This window comes from Oncorhynchus tshawytscha, linkage group LG15 (genome assembly GCF_018296145.1).
Source record: "Oncorhynchus tshawytscha isolate Ot180627B linkage group LG15, Otsh_v2.0, whole genome shotgun sequence".
Classification (NCBI taxonomy): Eukaryota; Metazoa; Chordata; class Actinopteri; order Salmoniformes; family Salmonidae; genus Oncorhynchus; species Oncorhynchus tshawytscha.
Genome location: NC_056443.1, coordinates 38,756,171 through 38,779,272, shown reverse-complemented (window position 1 = coordinate 38,779,272; position 23,102 = coordinate 38,756,171). Strand labels below are relative to the sequence as shown.

The window sequence follows — 23,102 nt, the reverse complement described above, 5'->3', positions numbered from 1 at the left end:
TCAAATAGGGGCGGCGGGTAGTCTATCAAATAGGGGCGGCGGGTAGTCTATCAAATAGGGGCGGCGGGTAGTCTATCAAATAGGGGCGGCAGGTAGTCTATCAAATAGGGGCGGCGGGTAGTCTATCAAATAGGGGCGCGGGTAGTCTATCAAATAGGGGCGGCGGGTAGTCTATCAAATAGGGGCGCGGGTAGTCTATCAAATAGGGGCGGCGGGTAGTCTATCAAATAGGGGCGGCGGGTAGTCTATCAAATAGGGGCGGCGGGTAGTCTATCAAATAGGGGCGGCGGGTAGTCTATCAAATAGGGGCGGCGGGTAGTCTATCAAAAAGGGGCAGGCGGGTAGTCTATCAAATAGGGGCGGCGGGTAGTCTATCAAATAGGGGCAGCGGGTAGTCTATCAAATAGGGGCAGCGGGTAGTCTATCAAATAGGGGCAGCGGGTAGTCTATCAAATAGGGGCAGCGGGTAGTCTATCAAATAGGGGCAGCGGGTAGTCTATCAAATAGGGGCAGCGGGTAGTCTATCAAATAGGGGCAGCGGGTAGTCTATCAAATAGGGGCAGCGGGTAGTCTATCAAATAGGGGCCCGGGTAGTCTATCAAATAGGGGCAGCGGGTAGTCTATCAAATAGGGGCAGCAGGTAGTCTATCAAATAGGGGCAGCAGGTAGTCTATCAAATAGGGGCAGTAGGTAGTCTTGTGGTTAGCGCATTGGGCCAGTAACTGAAAGTTTGCTAGATCGAATCCCCGAGCTGACAAGGTCAAAATCTGTCGTTCTGAACAAGGTAGTTAACCCACTAGACCGTCACAGTTAACCCACTAGACCGTCACAGTTAACCCACTAGACCGTCACAGCTAACCCACTAGACCGTCACAGCTAACCCACTGTTCCGTCACAGTTAACCCACTAGACCGTCACAGTTAACCCACTGTTCCGTCACAGCTAACCCACTGTTCCGTCACAGCTAACCCACTGTTCCGTCACAGCTAACCCACTGTTCCGTCACAGCTAACCCACTGTTCCGTCACAGCTAACCCACTGTTCCGTCACAGTTAACCCACTGTTCCGTCACAGTTAACCCACTAGACCGTCACAGTTAACCCACTGTTCCTAGACCATCATTAAAATCATTCAAATTAACTTATTTGGGACTGGGGGGCAGTATTGAGTAGCTTGGATAAAAAGGTATAAAAGCTAGAATATGCATATAATTAGTATATTTGGATAGAAAACACTGAAGTTTCTAAAACTGTTTGAATGATGTCTGTGAGTATAACAGAACTCATATGACAGGCAAAAACCTGAGAAAAAAATCCAACCAGGAAGTAGGAAATCTGAGTTTTGTAGTTTTTCCAAGTCATTGCTTATCAAATATACAGTGTCTATGGGGTCATATTGCACTTCCTAAGGCGTCCACTGTAACGGAACCTTTTGACTTTTCGTCTGGACCTAGTGTCACGCCTCATGAATTTATGCGCTAAACGCACTAACAAAAAGGAGGTATTTAGACATAAATGGACTTTATCGAACAAAACAAACATTTATTGTGGACTGGGATTCCTGGGAGTGCATTCTGATGAAGATCATCAAAGGTAAGTGAATATTTACAATGGTATTTCTGACTTCTGATATCTGTATGGCTTGTTTTGTTGTCTGAGCGCTGTACTTATTGCATGGTGTGCTTTTTCCATATAGTTTTTTTTAAACTCTGACACAGCGGTTGAGGAGAAGTGGATCTAAAATTCCATGTGTAATAGTTGTATCTTTTATCAATGTTTATTATGAGTATTTCTGTAAATTGATGTGGCTCCCTGCAAAATCACTGGATGTTTTGGAACTACTGAACACGCCAATGAAAACTGAGATTTTTGGATATAAATATGAACTTTATCGAACAAAACATAAATGTATTGTGTAACATGAAGTCCTATGAGTGTCAACTGATGAAGATCATCAAAGGTTAGTGATTAATTTTGTCTCTATTTCTGATTTTTGTGACTCCTCTCTTTGGCTGGAAAAATGGCTGTGTTTTTCTGTGACTTGGCTCTGACCTAACAATCGTTTGGTTTGCTTTCGTCGTAAAGCCTTTTGAAATCGGACACTGTGGCTGGATTTACAACAACATGTTTGAGGAATTTTAATTATGAGATTTCTGTTGTTTTGAATTTGGTGCCCTGCAATTTCACTGGCTGTTGACGAGGTGGGATGCTACCGCCTCGAACGATCCCAGAGAAGTTTACAAATGAAAATGTGTGCAAACACACACATTGTGTGTGTTTGTGTACACTACGTGAACAAAAGTATGTGGACACCTGCTCATTGAACATCTCATTCCAAAATCATGGCCATTAATATGGAGTTTGTCCCCCCTTTGCTGCTATAACAGCCTCCACTCTTCTGGGAAGGCTTTCCACTAGATGTAGGAACATTGCTGCTATAACAGCCTCCACTCTTCTGGGAAGGCTTTCCACTAGATGTTGGAACATTGCTGCTATAACAGCCTCCACTCTTCTGGGAAGGCTTTCCACTAGATGTTGGAACATTGCTGCTATAACAGCCTCCACTCTTCTGGGAAGGCTTTCCACTAGATGTTGGAACATTGCTGCTATAACAGCCTCCACTCTTCTGGGAAGGCTTTCCACTAGATGTTGGAACATTGCTGCTATAACAGCCTCCACTCTTCTGGGAAGGCTTTCCACTAGATGTTGGAACATTGCTGCTATAACAGCCTCCACTCTTCTGGGAAGGCTTTCCACTAGATGTTGGAACATTGCTGCTATAACAGCCTCTACTCTTCTGGGAAGGCTTTCCACTAGATGTTGGAACATTGCTGCTATAACAGCCTCCACTCTTCTGGGAAGGCTTTCCCTAGATGTAGGAACATTGCTGCTATAACAGCCTCCACTCTTCTGGGAAGGCTTTCCACTAGATGTAGGAACATTGCTGCTATAACAGCCTCTACTCTTCTGGGAAGGCTTTCCACTAGATGTTGGAACATTGCTGCTATAACAGCCTCTACTCTTCTGGGAAGGCTTTCCACTAGATGTAGGTACATTGCTGCTATAACAGCCTCTACTCTTCTGGGAAGGCTTTCCACTAGATGTTGGAACATTGCTGCTATAACAGCCTCCACTCTTCTGGGAAGGCTTTCCACTAGATGTAGGAACATTGCTGCTATAACAGCCTCCACTCTTCTGGGAAGGCTTTCCACTAGATGTTGGAACATTGCTGCTATAACAGCCTCTACTCTTCTGGGAAGGCTTTCCACTAGATGTTGGAACATTGCTGCTATAACAGCCCCCACTCTTCTGGGAAGGCTTTCCACTAGAAGTAGGAACATTGCTGCTATAACAGCCTCCACTCTCCACAAGATTTCCCACCATCATGTCAAGGTGAAATGATGCATTTTGAAATTTTGACAAATGAATAAAAAAATGAAAAATTGACATGTCTTGAGTCAGTAAGTTTTCAACCTCTTTGCATAAGTATGTTCAGGAGTAAAACTGTCCTGAACAAGTCAGATTGATGCACTACTATTCTGTCTCCCTCCCTCTGTTAACTCCCATGTTTTCTCGTGATCAATCTGTTTATGTTCTTCCTGTTCTGTTTAGTTAAGCTCCCATTGGTTGAAAGGTCAGAGAGGGAGAGAGAGAAAGCTAGAAAGAGGGATGACATGACATTTGGAAATGAGGAAAGGAGTGAAGGAGGGATGTGAAAAGCAAACAAGACTTTTGTTGGTCTGACAACCTTTAGGTTATCACTGGAGAGAGGGAGAGACCCGATGGAGAGCGGGAGAGACCCGGTGAGGAGAGAGGGATGGAGCAAGAGAGAGACCCGGTGGAGAGAGGGAGAGACCCGATGGAGAGCCCATTCTTGAGGCATTTTGAAATTTTGACAAATGAATAAAAAATGGATGGAGAGAGGGAGAGGGATGGAGAGGGAGAGGGATGGAGAGAGGGAGAGGGATGGAGAGAGGGAGAGACCCGGTGAGGAGAGAGGGATGGAGTGAAGAGGGATGGTGGAGAGAGGGAGAGACCCGATGAGGAGAGAGGGAGAGACCCGATGGAGAGAGGGAGAGACCCGATGGAGAGAGGGAGAGACCCGATGGAGAGAGGGAGAGACCCGGTGAGGAGAGGGAGAGACCCGGTGAGGAGAGAGGGAGAGACCCGATGGAGAGAGGGAGGACCCGGTGAGGAGAGAGGGATGGAGCGAGAGAGAGACCCGGTGGAGAGAGAGAGAGACCCAGTGGAGAGAGGGAGAGAGGGATGAGGAGAGAGGGATGGAGCGAGAGAGAGACCCGGTGGAGAGAGAGAGAGAGCCCAGTGGAGAGAGGGAGAGACCCGGTGAGGAGAGAGAGGGATGGTGAGGAGGGAGAGAGACCCGGTGAGGGGGAGAGAGACCCAGTGAGGAGAGAGGGAGAGACCCGATGAGGAGAGAGGGAGAGACCCGATGAGGAGAGAGGGAGAGACCCGATGAGGAGAGAGGGAGAGACCCGGTGAGGAGAGAGAGGATGGTGAGGAGGGAGAGAGACCCGGTGAGGGGGGAGAGAGACCCAGTGAGGAGAGAGGGAGAGACCCGATGAGGAGAGAGGGAGAGACCCGATGAGGAGAGAGGGAGAGACCCGATGAGGAGAGAGGGAGAGACCCGGTGGAGAGGGAGAGGGACACGGTGAGGGGAGAGGGAGGGATGTGAAAAGTAAATAACCAAAAGTTCTCAGCTTACCTCATGCTCTCCAAGACAGGCCCTGTACAGAGAGGAAAATATGAGTTCAGTCTGCATCTCCCCCAGATCCAGCTGCCTGCAGCGCAGTGACGCACTCTAGGATCAGACCACAGCATGACCACATGTCCCGAGCGCCACTGGCCGTGTGAAGTGTGTGGGGGGTAACCGCTGGCCGTGGGGGGTAACCGCTGGCCGTGGGGGTAACCGCTGGCCGTGTAAGGGGGGTTAACCGCTGGCCGTGTAAGGGGGGGTTAACCGCTGGCCGTGGGGGAACCGCTGGCCGTGGGGGGATAACCGCTGTTAACTGTGTTACTGTGTGTGTGTTACTGTGTTACTGTGTTACTGTGTTACTGTGTGTTACTGTGTTACTGTGTCTGTGTGTTACTGTGTTACTGTGTCTGTGTTACTGTGTGTGTGTGTTACTGTGTTACTGTGTCTGTGTTACTGTGTGTGTGTGTTACTGTGTTACTGTGTCTGTGTTACTGTGTGTGTGTGTTACTGTGTGTGTGTTACTGTGTCTGTGTTGCTGTGTCTGTGTGTTACTGTGTTACTGTGTCTGTGTGTTACTATGTTACTGTGTTACTGTGTGTGTGTTACTGTGTTACTGTGTCTGTGTTACTGTGTGTGTGTTAATGTGTTACTGTGTGTGTGTTACTGTGTGTGTGTTAATGTGTTACTGTGTGTGTGTTAATGTGTTACTGTGTTACTGTGTTACTGTGTCTGTGTTACTGTGTGTGTGTTACTGTGTTACTGTGTGTGTGTTACTGTGTGTGTGTTACTGTGTCTGTGTTACTGTGTGTGTGTTACTGTGTCTGTGTTACTGTGTGTGTGTTACTGTGTTACTGTGTGTGTGTTACTGTGTTACTGTGTCTGTGTTACTGTGTGTGTGTTACTGTGTCTGTGTTACTGTGTCTGTGTTACTGTGTCTGTGTTAATGTGTTACTGTGTGTGTGTTAATGTGTTACTCTGTCTGTGTTAATGTGTTACTGTGTGTGTGTTAATGTGTTACTGTGTGTGTGTTAATGTGTGTGTGTTACTGTGTCTGTGTTAATGTGTTACTGTGTGTGTGTTAATGTGTTACTGTGTGTGTGTTAATGTGTTACTGTGTGTGTGTTAATGTGTGTGTGTTACTGTGTCTGTGTTAATGTGTTACTGTGTGTGTGTTAATGTGTTACTGTGTGTGTGTTAATGTGTTACTGTGTGTGTGTTAATGTGTTACTGTGTGTGTGTTAATGTGTTACTGTGTGTGTGTGTTAATGTGTTACTGTGTGTGTGTTAATGTGTGTGTGTTACTGTGTGTGTGTTACTGTGTGTGTGTTACTGTGTGTGTGTTACTGTGTTACTGTGTGTGTGTTAATGTGTGTGTGTTACTGTGTCTGTGTTAATGTGTGTGTGTTACTGTGTGTGTGTTACTGTGTGTGTGTTACTGTGTGTGTGTTACTGTGTGTGTGTTACTGTGTTACTGTGTGTGTGTTACTGTGTGTGTGTTACTGTGTTACTGTGTCTGTGTTAATGTGTTACTGTGTCTGTGTTAATGTGTTACTGTGTGTGTGTTAATGTGTTACTGTGTGTGTGTTACTGTGTGTGTGTTACTGTGTGTGTGTTAATGTGTTACTGTGTGTGTGTTAATGTGTTACTGTGTGTGTGTTAATGTGTTACTGTGTGTGTGTTACTGTGTGTGTGTTACTGTGTCTGTGTTACTGTGTTACTGTGTGTGTGTTACTGTGTGTGTGTTACTGTGTGTGTGTTACTGTGTCTGTGTTACTGTGTGTGTGTTACTGTGTTACTGTGTTACTGTGTGTGTGTTACTGTGTGTGTGTTACTGTGTCTGTGTTACTGTGTCTGTGTTACTGTGTTACTGTGTCTGTGTTACTGTGTGTGTGTTACTGTGTGTGTGTTACTGTGTGTGTGTTACTGTGTGTGTGTTACTGTGTTACTGTGTGTGTGTTACTGTGTGTGTGTTAATGTGTTACTGTGTGTGTGTTACTGTGTGTGTGTTAATGTGTTACTGTGTGTGTGTGTGTGTGTGTGTAACATACGTGGGTATAGGGACCAGGCAGGGCGGGCAGGGGAGAGCTTTACGGACAAACGCAGGTTCTGACGACTGCTCCCACGGGCCTGCTAGGACCTGCAAAACAAGCAGTTTGAGACAGGAAGTATCCCAGCATACATGTAGGAGTCCAGGATAAACATCCTGAATCAGCTGTTCTGATAGGTCCTGACATAACTAATAATCATTATGTAAACCAAAACACTGAGGCTGTTCCCCAACTACTAACCATTTCCCTATACTAACCCAGTCCCTATACTAACCCAGGCCCTATACTAACCCAGTCCCTATACTAACCCATGCCCTATACTAACCCAGTCCCTATACTAACCCAGTCCCTATACTAACCCAGTCCCTATACTAACCCAGTCCCTATACTAACCCAGGCCCTATACTAACCCAGTCCATATACTAACCCAGACCCTATACTAACCCAGTCCCTATACTAACCCATGCCCTATACTAACCCAGTCCCTATACTAACCCAGTCCCTATACTAACCCAGTCCCTATACTAACCCAGTCCCTATACTAACCTATACTAACCCAGTCCCTATACTAACCCAGTCCCTATACTAACCTATACTAACCCAGTCCCTATACTAACCCAGTCCCTATACTAACCTATACTAACCCAGTCCCTATACTAACCTATACTAACCCAGTCCCTATACTAACCTATACTAACCCAGTCCCTATACTAACCCAGTCCCTATACTAACCTATACTAACCCAGTCCCTATACTAACCCAGTCCCTATACTAACCCAGTCCCTATACTAACACAGTCCCTATACTAACCCAGTCCCTATACTAACCCAGTCCCTATACTAACCCAGTCCCTAAACTAACCTATACTAACCCAGTCCCTATAATAAACCCAGTCCCTATACTAACCTATACTAACCCAGTCCCTATACTAACCCAGTCCCTATACTAACCTATACTAACCCAGTCCCTATACTAACCTGTACTAACCCAGTCCCTATACTAACCCGGTCCCTATACTAACCCAGACCCTATACTAGCCCAGTCCCTATACTAACCCAGTCCCTATACTAACCTATACTAATCCAGTCCCTATACTAACCCAGTCCCTATACTAACCCAGACCCTATACTAACCCAGTCCCTATACTAACCCAGTCCCTATACTAACCTATACTAACCCAGTCCCTATACTAACCCAGTCCCTATACTAACCCAGTCCCTATACTAACCCAGTCCCTATACTAACCCAGTCCCTATACTAACCCAGTCCCTATACTAACCCAGTCCCTATACTAACCCAGTCCCTATACTAACCTATACTAACACAGTCCCTATTCTAACCCAGTCCCTATACTAACCCAGTCCCTATTCTAACCCAGTCCCTATTCTAACCCAGTCCCTATACTAACCTGTACTAACCCGGTCCCTATACTAACCTGTACTAACCCGGTCCCTATACTAACCCGGTCCCTATACTAACCTGTACTAACCCGGTCCCTATACTAACCCGGTCCCTATACTAACCTAGTCCCTATACTAACCTATACTAACCCAGTCCCTATACTAACCCAGTCCCTATACTAACCCAGTCCCTATACTAACCCAGTCCCTATACTAACCTATACTAACCCAGTCCCTATACTAACCCAGTCCATATACTAACCCAGTCCATATACTAACCCAGTCCCTATTCTAACCCAGTCCCTATACTAACCCAGTCCCTATTCTAACCCAGTCCCTATTCTAACCCAGTCCCTATACTAACCTGTACTAACCCGGTCCCTATACTAACCCGGTCCCTATACTAACCTGTACTAACCCGGTCCCTATACTAACCCGGTCACTATACTAACCTAGTCCCTATACTAACCTATACTAACCCAGTCCCTATAATAAACCCAGTCCCTATACTAACCCAGTCCCTATACTAACCCAGTCCCTATACTAACCCAGTCCCTATACTAACCCAGTCCCTATACTAACCTATACTAACCCAGTCCCTATACTAACCCAGTCCCTATACTAACCCAGTCCCTATACTAACCCAGTCCCTATACTAACCCAGTCCCTATACTAACCTGTACTAACCCATTCCCTACACTAACCCAGTCCCTATACTAACCCAGTCCCTATACTAACCTATATTAACCCGGTCTCTATACTAACCTATATTAACCCGGTCTCTATACTAACCTATATTAACCCGGTCTCTATACTAACCCAGTCCCTATACTAACCTATATTAACCCGGTCTCTATACTAACCTATATTAACCCGGTCTCTATACTAACCCAGTCCCTATACTAACCTGTACTAACCCGGTCCCTATACTAACCCGGTCTCTATACTAACCCGGTCTCTATACTAACCCGGTCTCTATACTAACCCAGTCCCTATACTAACCTATACTAACCCGGTCCCTATACTAACCCAGTCCCTATACTAACCTAGTCCCTATACTAACCTATACTAACCCGGTCCCTATACTAACCCAGTCCCTATACTAACCTATACTAACCCGGTCCCTATACTAACCCGGTCTCTATACTAACCCGGTCTCTATACTAACCCAGTCCCTATACTAACCTATACTAACCCGGTCCCTATACTAACCCAGTCCCTATACTAACCTAGTCCCTATACTAACCTAGTCCCTATACTAACCTATACTAACCCATTCCCTACACTAACCCAGTCCCTATACTAACCCAGTCCCTATACTAACCTATATTAACCCGGTCTCTATACTAACCTATATTAACCCGGTCTCTATACTAACCCAGTCCCTATACTAACCTATATTAACCCGGTCTCTATACTAACCTATATTAACCCGGTCTCTATACTAACCCAGTCCCTATACTAACCTGTACTAACCCGGTCTCTATACTAACCCGGTCTCTATACTAACCCAGTCCCTATACTAACCTATACTAACCCGGTCCCTATACTAACCCAGTCCCTATACTAACCTAGTCCCTATACTAACCTGTACTAACCCGGTCCCTATACTAACCCGGTCCCTATACTAACCCGGTCTCTATACTAACCCGGTCTCTATACTAACCCGGTCCCTATACTAACCTATACTAACCCGGTCCCTATACTAACCCAGTCCCTATACTAACCTAGTCCCTATACTAACCTATACTAACCCGGTCCCTATACTAACCCAGTCCCTATACTAACCCGGTCTCTATACTAACCCGGTCCCTATACTAACCTGTACTAACCCAGTCCCTATACTAACCTAGTCCCTATGCGAACCTATACTAACCCAGTCCCTATATTAACCTGTACTAACCCGGTCCCTATACTAACCCAGTCCCTATACTAACCTATATTAACCCGGTCTCTATACTAACCCAGTCCCTATACTAACCTGTACTAACCCAGTCCCTATACTAACCCGGTCTCTATACTAACCCGGTCTCTATACTAACCTATACTAACCCGGTCCCTATACTAACCCAGTCCCTATACTAACCCAGTCCCTATACTAACACAGTCCCTATACTAACACAGTCCCTATACTAACCCAGTCCCTATTCTAACCCAGTCCCTATACTAACCCGGTCCCTATACTAACCTGTACTAACCCAGTCCCTATACTAACCCGGTCCCTATACTAACCTGTACTAACCCAGTCCCTATACTAACCTGGTCCCTATACTAACCCATTCCCTACACTAACCCAGTCCCTATACTAACCCAGTCCCTATACTAACCCGGTCTCTATACTAACCTATATTAACCCGGTCTCTATACTAACCCAGTCCCTATACTAACCTGTACTAACCCGGTCCCTATACTAACCCGGTCCCTATACTAACCTCGTCCCTATACTAACTTATACTAACCTCGTCCCTATACTAACTTATACTAACCCGGTACCTATAGTAACCCAGTCCCTATAGTAACCCAGTCCCTATAGTAACCCAGTCCCCATAGTAACCCAGTCCCCATAGTAACCCAGTCCCCATAGTAACCCAGTCCCTATAGTAACCCAGTCCCTATAGTAACCCAGTCCCTATAGTAACCCAGTCCCTATAGTAACCCAGTCCCTATAGTAACCCAGTCCCGACAGATTTGTACCTTGTCAGCTCGGGGGTTTGAACTTGCAACCTTCCGGTTACTAGTCCAACGCTCTAACCACTAGGCTACCCTGCCACCCCCAATAGGACTCCTTGTTATTTTCCATCTCCACTATAAATAACATATGGGTGGCGTTCCAGGATAGCGGTCTCCTGACAGATCTCACTTCATAAAGCAATCTACAGTCTCCACTATATTTTTACAGACCAATCTCACGCCCCACAGCAGAGTTGATGACCTGGCATCGGTGCCACCCCTGGTGGATCCAATCTAACATCCCCCATTCAGTCATTCTGAAACGCTACCATTCTCTGAAACTGTCCTGTCAGCATGGCACACACACACTCACCCTGTCGCTGGTCTTCACCATAACCTGGTCGTGGCAGGGTTGGGGACAGGGGTGTTGGCATCGTTTCAGGGCCAGGAGACAGGCCTGGCGACAGGGAGGGCAGGGACCAGGGTGACAGCGATGGGTCTCTCTGCTGGGGTGGTGGCAGGATGGGGGAGACCTGGTGGGATGATAATCATTTAGACAGAGTGGTTTTTTGTCTGTCCCTATAATGACTTTTATCTCAAACGTAACAGCACAACATCACAACAACATCACAACAACAACATCACAACAACATCACAACACAACAGCACAACAACAGCACAACAACAGCATCAGCACAACAACAGCACAACAACAGCATCAGCACAACAACAGCACAACAACAGCACAACAACAACAACAGCACAACAACAGCACAACAGCACAACAACAGCACAACAACAACAACAGCACAACAACACAACAACAGCACAACAACACAACAACAACAGCACAACAACACAACAACAACAGCACAACAGCACAACAACAACAGCACAACATCAGCACAACAACATCACAACAACATCACAACAGCACAACAGCACAACAACAACAACAACAGCACAACAACATCAGCACAACAACAGCACAACAACAACATCAGCACAACAACAACATCAGCACAACAACATCAGCACAACAACAACAACAGCACAACAACAGCATCAGCACAACAACAGCACCAGCACAACAACAGCACAACAACATCAACAGCATCAGCACAACAACAGCACAACAACAGCACAACAACAGCACAACAGCACAACAACAGCACAACAGCACAACATCACCACAACAACATCACAACAGCACAACAGCACAACAACATCACAACAGCACAATAGCACAACAACAACAGCACAACAACATCAGCGCAACAACATCAGCACAACAGCAGCACAACAACAACATCAGCACAACAACATCATCAGCACAACAACAACATCAGCACAACAACAACATCAGCACAACAACAACATCAGCACAACAACAACATCAGCACAACAACATCATCAGCACAACAACATCATCAGCACAACAACAGCACAACAACAGCACAACAACATCAGCAGCACAACAACAACATCAGCAGCACAACAACAACAGCACAACAACAGCACAACAACAACAGCACAACAACAGCACAACATCAGCACAACAACATCACAACAACAACAGCACCACAACAGCACAACAACAACAGCACCACAACAACAACACAACAACATCACAACAACAGCACAACAACAACAACAGCACAACAACATCAGAACAACAACAGCACAAAGTGGGCACAAATACAACAATGTCGATCACAACCAATGTATCACGTTTTAACACATTGTAGAATAACAGTGAAGACATCGAAACACATCACTCCAGTGTTTAATTGCTAAATTGTCATTATTTCGTCACTACGGCCTATTTATTGCCTTACCTCCCTGATCTTACTACATTTGCACACTTCTCACCTCATTTGCTCACATTGTACATAGATTGTTCTACTGTATTATTGACTGTATGTTTGTTTTACTCCATGTGTAACTCTGTGTTGTTGTATCTGTCGAACTGTTTTGCTTTATCTTGGCCAGGTCGCAGTTGTAAATGAGAACTTGTTCTCAACTAGCCTACCTGGTTAAATAAAGGTGTTCTCAACTAGCCTACCTGGTTAAATAAAGGTGTTCTCAACTGGCCTACCTGGTTAAATAAAGGTGTTCTCAACTGGCCTACCTGGTTAAATAAAGGTGTTCTCAACTAGCCTACCTGGATAAATAAAGGTGTTCTCAACTAGCCTACCTGGTTAAATAAAGGTGTTCTCAACTAGCCTACCTGGTTAAATAAAGGTGTTCTCAACTAGCCTACCTGGTTAAATAAAGGTGTTCTCAACTAGCCTACCTGGTTAAATAAAGGTGTTCTCAACTAGCCTACCTGGTTAAATAAAGGTGTTCTCAACTAGCCTACCTGGTTAAATAAAGGTGTTCTCAACTAGCCTACCTGGTTAAATAAAGGTGTTCTCAACTAGCCTACCTGGTTAAATAAAGGTGTTCTCAACTAGCCTACCTGGTTAAATAAAGGTGTTCTCAACTAGCCTACCTGGTTAAATAAAGGTGTTCTCAACTGGCCTACCTGGTTAAATAAAGGTGTTCTCAACTGGCCTACCTGGTTAAATAAAGGTGTTCTCAACTAGCCTACCTGGTTAAATAAAGGTGTTCTCAACTAGCCTACCTGGTTAAATAAAGGTGTTCTCAACTGGCCTACCTGGTTAAATAAAGGTGTTCTCAACTAGCCTACCTGGTTAAATAAAGGTGTTCTCAACTAGCCTACCTGGTTAAATAAAGGTGAAATAAAATTCACCAAAAAAAACCACATGGTCGAATTACCGGCTAAGGCCCCCACAGATTATTAGTCAGTCTCATATCAAAAACATTTCTCTTTCCCTGATGGCAAAAAGTGTAGAATCCCAGGAAACAGGAAACATCTCATTTGACTCTCCATGGACAAATAATTACAAACAAAATTAACTAAAACGTAAAAAATGTCTCTCCGCTGTCAAGGGGTAGACTAAAATGTTTGGCCCGTTTGGTGTGTGGGGGCGAGGTATGGATGTGGGTACTACTGCCCACGCGTCGACCCGTGTGTGTGTGTGTGTGTGTGTCTGGACGATGTCCCGTGTGTGTGTGTGTGTGTGTGTGTGTGTCTGGACGATGTCCCGTGTGTGTGTGTCTGGATGATGTCCCGTGTGTGTGCGTCTGGATGATGTCCCGTGTGTGTGCGTCTGGATGATGTCCCGTGTGTGTGCGTCTGGATGAGGTCCCGTGTGTGTGCGTCTGGACGAGGTCCCGTGTGTGTGCGTGCGTCTGGACGATGTCCCGTGTGTGTGCGTGCGTCTGGACGATGTCCCGTGTGTGTGCGTCTGGATGAGGTCCCGTGTGTGTGCGTCTGGATGAGGTCCCGTGTGTGTGCGTCTGGATGAGGTCCCGTGTGTGTGTGTCTGGATGAGGTCCCGTGTGTGTGTGTCTGGATGATGTCCCGTGTGTGTGTGTCTGGATGATGTCCCGTGTGTGTGTGTCTGGATGATGTCCCGTGTGTGTGTGTCTGGATGATGTCCCGTGTGTGTGTGTGTGTCTGGATGATGTCCCGTGTGTGTGTGTCTGGATGATGTCCCGTGTGTGTGTGTCTGGATGATGTCCCGTGTGTGTGTGTCTGGATGATGTCCCGTGTGTGTGTGTCTGGATGATGTCCCGTGTGTGTGTGTCTGGACGATGTCCCGTGTGTGTGTGTGTCTGGATGATGTCGTCTGGACGATGTCCCGTGTGTGTGTGTGCGTCTGGACGATGTCCCGTGTGTGTGTGTGTGCGTCTGGACGATGTCCCGTGTGTGTGCGTCTGGATGAGGTCCCGTGTGTGTGTGTCTGGATGAGGTCCCGTGTGTGTGTGTCTGGATGAGGTCCCGTGTGTGTGTGTCTGGATGATGTCCCGTGTGTGTGTGTCTGGATGATGTCCCGTGTGTGTGTGTCTGGATGATGTCCCGTGTGTGTGTGTCTGGATGATGTCCCGTGTGTGTGTGTCTGGATGATGTCCCGTGTGTGTGTGTCTGGATGATGTCCCGTGTGTGTGTGTCTGGATGATGTCCCGTGTGTGTGTGTGTCTGGATGATGTCCCGTGTGTGTGTGTCTGGATGATGTCCCGTGTGTGTGTGATGTCTGGATGATGTCCCGTGTGTGTGTGTCTGGATGATGTCCCGTGTGTGTGTGTCTGGATGATGTCCCGTGTGTGTGTGTCTGGATGATGTCCCGTGTGTGTGTGTCTGGATGATGTCCCGTGTGTGTGTGTGCGTCTGGATGAGGTCCCGTGTGTGTGTGTGCGTCTGGATGAGGTCCCGTGTGTGTGTGTGCGTCTGGATGAGGTCCCGTGTGTGTGTGTGCGTCTGGATGAGGTCCCGTGTGTGTGTGTGCGTCTGGACGATGTCCCGTGTGTGTGTGTCTGGATGATGTCCCGTGTGTGTGTGTCTGGACGATGTCCCGTGTGTGTGTGTGCGTCTGGATGAGGTCCCGTGTGTGTGTGTGTGTCTGGATGAGGTCCCGTGTGTGTGTGTCTGGATGAGGTCCCGTGTGTGTGTGTGCGTCTGGATGAGGTCCCGTGTGTGTGTGTGCGTCTGGATGAGGTCCCGTGTGTGCGTCTGGATGAGGTCCCGTGTGTGTGTGTGTGTGTGTGTGTGTCTGGATGAGGTCCCGTGTGTGTGTGTGTGTCTGGATGAGGTCCCGTGTGTGTGTGTGTGTCTGGATGAGGTCCCGTGTGTGTGTGTGTGTCTGGATGAGGTCCCGTGTGTGTGTGTGTCTGGATGAGGTCCCGTGTCGTTACCTGCACAGTTGCTTACAGCGTGGGGGCTTGGTACTCCTCTCCCTCCCACAGGGAACAGTCAGAGAGGTGGATTCACACACACACTTCACATCCACCGTCTCTGGACAGGGATAGCAGCTGCCTGGAACACACAGAACCTTGTTTTACTACATGGTGAACCAACACCCCAGAGACTGAGAACGGTTACAACCATCCATCACTCATCTCACAGGTTGTCATTCCATCCCTCCTAGAGGGGGGTTCCATCCCTTCTAGAGGGGGGTTCCATCCCTTCTAGAGGGGGGGTTCCATCCCTTCTAGAGGGGGGTTCCATCCCTTCTAGAGGGGGGTTCCATCCCTTCTAGAGGGGGTTCCATCCCTTCTAGAGGGGGTTCCATCCCTTCTAGAGGGGGGTTCCATCCCTCCTAGAGGGGGGTCCATCCCTCCTAGAGGGGGTTCCATCCCTTCTAGAGGGGGTTCCATCCCTTCTAGAGGGGGTTCCATCCCTTCTAGAGGGGGTTCCATCCCTTCTAGAGGGGGTTCCATCCCTCCTAGAGGGGGTTCCATCCCTCCTAGAGGGGGTTCCATCCCTCCTAGAGGGGGTTCCATCCCTCCTAGAGGGGGTTCCATCCCTTCTAGAGGGGGTTCCATCCCTTCTAGAGGGGGTTCGTTCCCTCCTAGAGGGGGTTCGTTCCCTCCTAGAGGGGGGTTCCATCCCTTCTAGAGGGGGTTCCATCCCTCCTAGAGGGGGTTCGTTCCATCCCTCCTAGAGGGGGTTCCATCCCTCCTAGAGGGGGTTCGTTCCATCCCTTCTAGAGGGGGTTCCATCCCTCCTAGAGGGGGTTCGTTCCATCCCTTCTAGAGGGGGTTCCATCCCTTCTAGAGGGGGTTCCATCCCTCCTAGAGGGGGTTCCATCCCTCCTAGAGGGGGTTCCATCCCTCCTAGAGGGGGTTCCTATCACCTGGTACCCCTGTATCCAGCCTTGTTATCACCTGGTAAGGTACCTGATGTATTGTGGGTTAGGGGCTTGTCAGTCAGCTGTTGCATTGTGGGTTAGGGGCTTGTCAGTCAGCTGTTGCATTGTGGGTTAGGGGCTTGTCAGTCAGCTGTTGCATTGTGGGTTAGGGGCTTGTCAGTCAGCTGTTGCATTGTGGGTTAGGGGCTTGTCAGTCAGCTGTTGCATTGTGGGTTAGGGGCCGGTCAGTCAGCTGTTGCATTGTGGGTTAGGGGCCGGTCAGTCAGCTGTTGCATTGTGGGTTAGGGGCTTGTCAGTCAGCTGTTGCATTGTGGGTTAGGGGCTTGTCAGTCAGCTGTTGCATTGTGGGTTAGGGGCTTGTCAGTCAGCTGTTGCATTGTGGGTTAGGGGTTTGTCAGTCAGCTGTTGCATTGTGGGTTAGGGGCTTGTCAGTCAGCTGTTGCATTGTGGGTTAGGGGCTTGTCAGTCAGCTGTTGCATTGTGGGTTAGGGGCTTGTCAGTCAGCTGTTGCATTGTGGGTTAGGGGCTTGTCAGTCAGCTGTTGCATTGTGGGTTAGGGGCTTATCAGTCAGCTGTTGCATTGTGGGTTAGGGGCTTGTCAGTCAGCTGTTGCATTGTGGGTTAGGGGCTTGTCAGTCAGCTGTTGCATTGTGGGTTAGGGGCCGGTCAGTCAGCTGTTGCATTGTGGGTTAGGGGCTTGTCAGTCAGCTGTTGCATTGTGGGTTAGGGGCTTGTCAGTCAGCTGTGGCATTGTGGGTTAGGGGCTTGTCAGTCAGCTGTTGCATTGTGGGTTAGGGGCTTGTCAGTCAGCTGTTGCATTGTGGGTTAGGGGCTTGTCAGTCAGCCGTTGCATTGTGGGTTAGGGGCTTGTCAGTCAGCTGTTGCATTGTGAGTTAGAGGCTTGTCAGTCAGCCGTTGCATTGTGGGTTAGGGGCTTGTCAGTCAGCCGTTGCATTGTGGGTTAGGGGCTTGTCAGTCAGCTGTTGCATTGTGTGGTTAGAGGCTTGTCAGTCAGCTGTTGCATTGTGGGTTAGGGGCTTGTCAGTCAGCGGTTGTATTCGGCCATGTGACGATGTGATTTGATCTAAAAGCAGACAGACGAGGTCCAGAGAATTAAAATGGATTGACCTTACAGACGCGTTCCATTGTCCCCCTCAACAATAGTTTTGAAAAACAACCTTTGCAACCACAGCGAGGTGTCTCTGCGAGGTGTGTGTGTGTGTGTCTCTGCGAGGTGTGTGTGTGTGTGTCTCTGCGAGGTGTGTGTGTGTGTGTGTGTGTCTCTGCGAGGTGTGTGTGTGTGTGTGTGTGTGTGTCTCTGCGAGGTGTGTGTGTGTGTGTCTCTGCGAGGTGTGTGTGTCTCTGCGAGGTGTGTGTGTCTCTGCGAGGTGTGTGTGTGTGTGTGTGTCTCTGCGAGGTGTGTGTGTGTCTCTGCGAGGTGTGTGTGTGTGTGTCTCTGCGAGGTGTGTGTGTCTCTGCGAGGTGTGTGTGTCTGCGAGGTAGGTGTGTGTGTGTGTGTGTGTGTCTCTGCGAGGTAGGTGTGTGTGTGTGTGTGTGTGTCTCTGCGAGGTGTGTGTGTGTGTGTGTGTCTCTGCGAGGTGTGTGTGTGTGTGTGTGTGTGTCTCTGCGAGGTGTGTGTGTGTGTCTCTGCGAGGTGTGTGTGTGTGTGTGTCTCTGCGAGGTGTGTGTGTGTGTGTCTGCGAGGTGTGTGTGTGTGTGTGTGTCTGCGAGGTGTGTGTGTGTGTGTGTCTCTGCGAGGTGTGTGTGTGTATGTATGTGTGGTCCGTTCCACTCCATCAGTGTATATATGACCTACCACCATCAGCTAACTGATAACCTATCAACGCCGTGTCCCACCCAAACCTTTTCCCCAGGCGGCACGGCGCCCGCCCAAAGGTCAGCCAATGTGAACAGAGACGAGGAGCGTGAATAAATTAGCACTGTTTCTCCCGAACGCCTGTTATCAGCCAATCACATCACAGCACAGAAAACAAACTACACACAGATACACAGGAGAGGAAGAAGGGACCAGACACACCACACACACACAGAGACAGAGACACAGAGACACAGGAGAGGAAGAAGGGACCAGACACACCACACACACACAGAGACAGAGACACAGAGACACAGGAGAGGAAGAAGGGACCAGACACACCACATACACACAGAGACAGAGACACAGAGACAGGAGAGGAAGAAGGGACCAGACACACCACATACACACAGAGACAGAGACACAGAGACACAGGAGAGGAAGAAGGGACCAGACACACCACATACACACAGAGACAGATACACAGAGACACAGGAGAGGAAGAAGGGACCAGACACACCACATACACACACCACATACACACACACACCACATACACACACAGACAGATACACCACATACACACACAGACAGATACACCACATACACACACAGACAGACACACACACAGAGAGACAGACACACAGAGAGACAGACACACAGAGAGACAGACACACAGAGAGACAGACACACAGACAGACACACAGAGAGACAGACAGACAGACAGGGGAACAAACTGGGGAACAAACTGGGGAACATTCCATTATTGACTAACATGCTGTGTTACCTTGGTGACAGACGGAGGGACATTTGTGGTTTCGGCAGCCCAGCGATCGTCCACAGCTCTGGTCACATGGCGGGCAGTTACCAGAGCAGCACTGTCAACACAGAAACCTGGTACTTTAACCAACCTCTGTGGGGGGACAGAACTCAGGGGGGACAGAACCCAGGGGGACATAATTCAGGGGGGACAGAACCCAGGGGGACATAATTCAGGGGGGACAGAACCCAGGGGGGGACATAATTCAGGGGGGGACAGAACCCAGGGGGGACAGAACCCAGGGGGGACAGAACCCAGGGGGGACAGAACCCAGGGGGGACAGAACCCAGGGGGGACAGAACCCAGGGGGGACAGAACCCAGGGGGACATAATTCAGGGGGGACAGAACTCAGGGGGACATAATTCAGGGGGGCAGAAAACTCACCTTCCTCCTGCACTGATGCCGTGAACAGCCTCTGGTGTTGGGGCATTTAGACTCACAAAGGTACTCCTTATGACACGGCATGAGACGCGTGTATTTCCCACAGCGACACTGCTTCTCTACCTCCTGGGGGGGGCAGAGGGAACGAAATAAAAGATACCATTTGTTGTGTGTTGGTTGGATGGATGAGTCCTGGATAAACTAAAGTTAACTAAAAGTCAACTGTAAAATGATGGAATATGAGTTTATTAACCTGTCTGCAGGTTTCACAGGCCCCTCTGTGACACCTCATGGAACAGGTGTGTAAGCCACATTCCATCACCTTGTCACAGGTGTCACCACAGGTAGGGACATCCTCAGTACAGGGGAGAGAACTCTCTGGAACACAGAGAGAGACAAGAGGACAGACTAAGAACGTGACCACACAGAGAGAGAGAGACAAGAGGACAGACTAAGAACGTGACCACAGAGAGTCAGAGACAAGAGGACAGACTAAGAACGTGACCACAGAGAGTCAGAGACAAGAGGACAGACTAAGAACGTGAACACAGAGAGTCAGAGGACAGACTAAGAACGTGAACACAGAGAGTCAGAGGACAGACTAAGAACGTGAACACAGAGAGTCAGAGGACAGACTAAGAACGTGAACACAGAGAGTCAGAGGACAGACTAAGAACGTGAACACAGAGAGTCAGAGGACAGACTAAGAACGTGAACACAGAGAGTCAGAGGACAGACTAAGAACGTGAACACAGAGAGTCAGAGGACAGACTAAGAACGTGAACACAGAGAGTCAGAGGACAGACTAAGAACGTGAACACAGAGAGTCAGAGGACAGACTAAGAACGTGAACACAGAGAGTCAGAGGACAGACTAAGAACGTGAACACAGAGAGTCAGAGGACAGACTAAGAACGTGAACACAGAGAGTCAGAGGACAGACTAAGAACGTGAACACAGAGAGTCAGAGGACAGACTAAGAACGTGAACACAGAGAGTCAGAGGACAGAGACTAAGAACGTGAACACAGAGAGTCAGAGGACAGAGACTAAGAACGTGAACACAGAGAGTCAGAGGACAGAGACTAAGAACGTGAACACAGAGAGTCAGAGGACAGAGACTAAGAACGTGAACACAGAGAGTCAGAGGACAGAGACTAAGAACGTGAACACAGAGAGTCAGAGACAAGAGGACAGGGACTAAGAACGTGAACACAGAGAGTCAGAGGACAGAGACTAAGAACGTGAACACAGAGAGTCAGAGGACAGGGACTAAGAACGTGAACACAGAGAGTCAGAGGACAGGGAAGGCGAAGGTGTGTTATCTTACTTGACTTGCCGCAGGGACAGGCTCTGTTGCCAGATCGAGGACACGCCCCACACAGACCTGAATGACACATTCTCTCACATGTATGATTACCACAGGAGAGAGGACGACCACACGGCTAGAGACAGGAGGCAGGGAGACAGGAGACAGGAGGCAGGGAGACAGGAGACCAGGAGACCAGGAGACAGGGGACAAGGAGACAGGGAGACAAGGAGACAGGGAGACAGGGGACCGGGAGACCGGGAGACAGGGAGACAGGAGACAGGGAGACAGGGAGACAGGAGACCAGGAGACAGGGGACAAGGAGATAGGGAGACAAGGAGACAGGGAGACAAGGAAACAGGGAGACCAGGAGACCAGGAGACAGGGAGACAGGGAGACAGGGAGACAGGGAGACAGGGGACCAGGAGACAGGGAGACAGGGAGACAGGGAGACAGGGGACAGGGAGACAGGGGACAGGGAGACAAGGAGACAAGGAAGACAGGAAGACAGGAGACAGGAAGACAGGGAGACAAGTGTATTCAGTATTCAGGTGTGTTACCTGTTGACAGGGCTGTATGTATTCAGGTGTGTTACCTGTTGACAGGGCTGTATGTATTCAGGTGTGTTACCTGTTGACAGTGCCACACAGGGCTGGCACACTGTCTCTCTGCCTCCTCCTGTCCACAGACACACCTCTGGACACTGACCCTCGGACACGGCTCACACACACCTGAGGCAGACGGGTTGTATCAATACAGATCAATAAACTATTTCAAAATCACCTCCATGGTTACCGAGGCTTGTCATTGATAAACTCCACGGCCTGTTCTCAGGGTTACCTGAGTGACAGCTGCTGTTACAGGCGTGTTGTTTACAGGGCAGAGTCTTGCCACAGGTCTTCTGACAGCTCCAGGGCTTGTTGCTACAGCGACGCGGGACGGGCATGGCCTTAGAACACATACAGCTGACTGATACCATCTTAGGACAAGGTGGGCAGGGACCTGGAAGACAAGAGGGTTCAACATGTTTACGCACCAATATATCGACATCAAACCAAACTTTGACTTGGCGCTCTGGTACCGCTTGCCATGCGTTTCAGAGAGAACAGTCTATGACTGGGGTTGGCTGGAGTCTTCTGACACCACCTGGTATAGAGGTCCTGGATGGCAGGAAGCTTGGCCCCAGTGATGTACTGGGCCATACGCACTACCCTCTGTAGCGCCTTCCTCTGACACCGCCTGGTATAGAGGTCCTGGATGGCAGGAAGCTTGGCCCCAGTGATGTACTGGGCCATACGCACTACCCTCTGTAGCGCCTTCCTCTGACACCGCCTGGTATAGAGGTCCTGGATGGCAGGAAGCTTGGCCCCAGTGATGTACTGGGCCATACGCACGCGCTTTGCTTGTTTGATGGTTCGTCGGAGGTGAGAGTGAGATTTCTTATCAGCGTCCGGATTTGTGTCCCCGCTCCTTGGAAGCGGCTCTACCCTTTAGCTCAGTGTGGATGTTGCTTGTAATTCATGGCTTCTGGTTGGGATATGTACGTACCTTCACTGTGGGGACAACATCGTCAATGCACTTATTGATGAAGCCAATGACTGATGTGGTATACTCCTCCAATGCCATTGGATAAATCCCGGAACATATTCCAGTCTGTGCTAGTAGAACATTACTGTAGCTGAACATCCGCATCACCTGACCACTTCCTTATTGAGCGAGTCACTGGTACTTTCTGCTTTAGTTTTTGATTGTAAGCCGGAATCAGGAGGATATAAGATCAGATTTGTCATATGGAAGAAGAGGGAGAGCTTTGTACCCGTCTCTGTGTCTGGAGTAAAAGTGGTCGAGAGTTTTTTTCCCTCAGCTCTACATTATCCTTGTCGTCGTTCAGCCACGTCTCAGTGAAACATAATATTAGTTATTAATGTCCCGTTGTTAGGACAGTCTCGATCGTAGATCATCCAATGATAGCACGTTGGCCAATAGAACGGATGGCAGTGGGAATTTACTCGCTCGCCTACGAATTCTCAGAAGGCAGCCCGACCTCCGACCCCTTTTTCTCCATCTTTTCTTCACGCAAATGACAGGGATTTGGGCCTGTTCCCGAGAAAGCGGTATTTCCTTCCAGCTCGAGGTGTCGCTGTTCTGATGTCCAGAAGTTAATGTCGGTCATAAGAGACGCTAGCAGCAACATTATGTCACAGACAATGCGGGGATAAAAGGAACAGA

At 48.5% G+C, this 23,102-nt stretch overlaps 1 protein-coding gene across 1 annotated transcript in view; it reads right to left on the bottom strand.

The window, feature by feature from the left end:
• Nucleotides 1-23,102, bottom strand: part of nfxl1 (nuclear transcription factor, X-box binding-like 1) — a 109,549-nt gene that overhangs the window by 73,008 nt on the left and 13,439 nt on the right. The window contains exons 7-16 of the mRNA XM_042297827.1: nt 21,714-21,875; nt 21,504-21,604; nt 20,895-21,009; nt 19,820-19,944; nt 19,570-19,692; nt 19,152-19,242; nt 15,593-15,713; nt 11,205-11,364; nt 6,762-6,850; nt 4,723-4,744 (exon numbers count right to left, since the gene is read on the bottom strand). Coding sequence (XP_042153761.1) covers nt 4,723-4,744; nt 6,762-6,850; nt 11,205-11,364; nt 15,593-15,713; nt 19,152-19,242; nt 19,570-19,692; nt 19,820-19,944; nt 20,895-21,009; nt 21,504-21,604; nt 21,714-21,875 — 1,109 coding nt within the window. The remainder of the gene's footprint in view (nt 1-4,722; nt 4,745-6,761; nt 6,851-11,204; nt 11,365-15,592; nt 15,714-19,151; nt 19,243-19,569; nt 19,693-19,819; nt 19,945-20,894; nt 21,010-21,503; nt 21,605-21,713; nt 21,876-23,102) is intronic.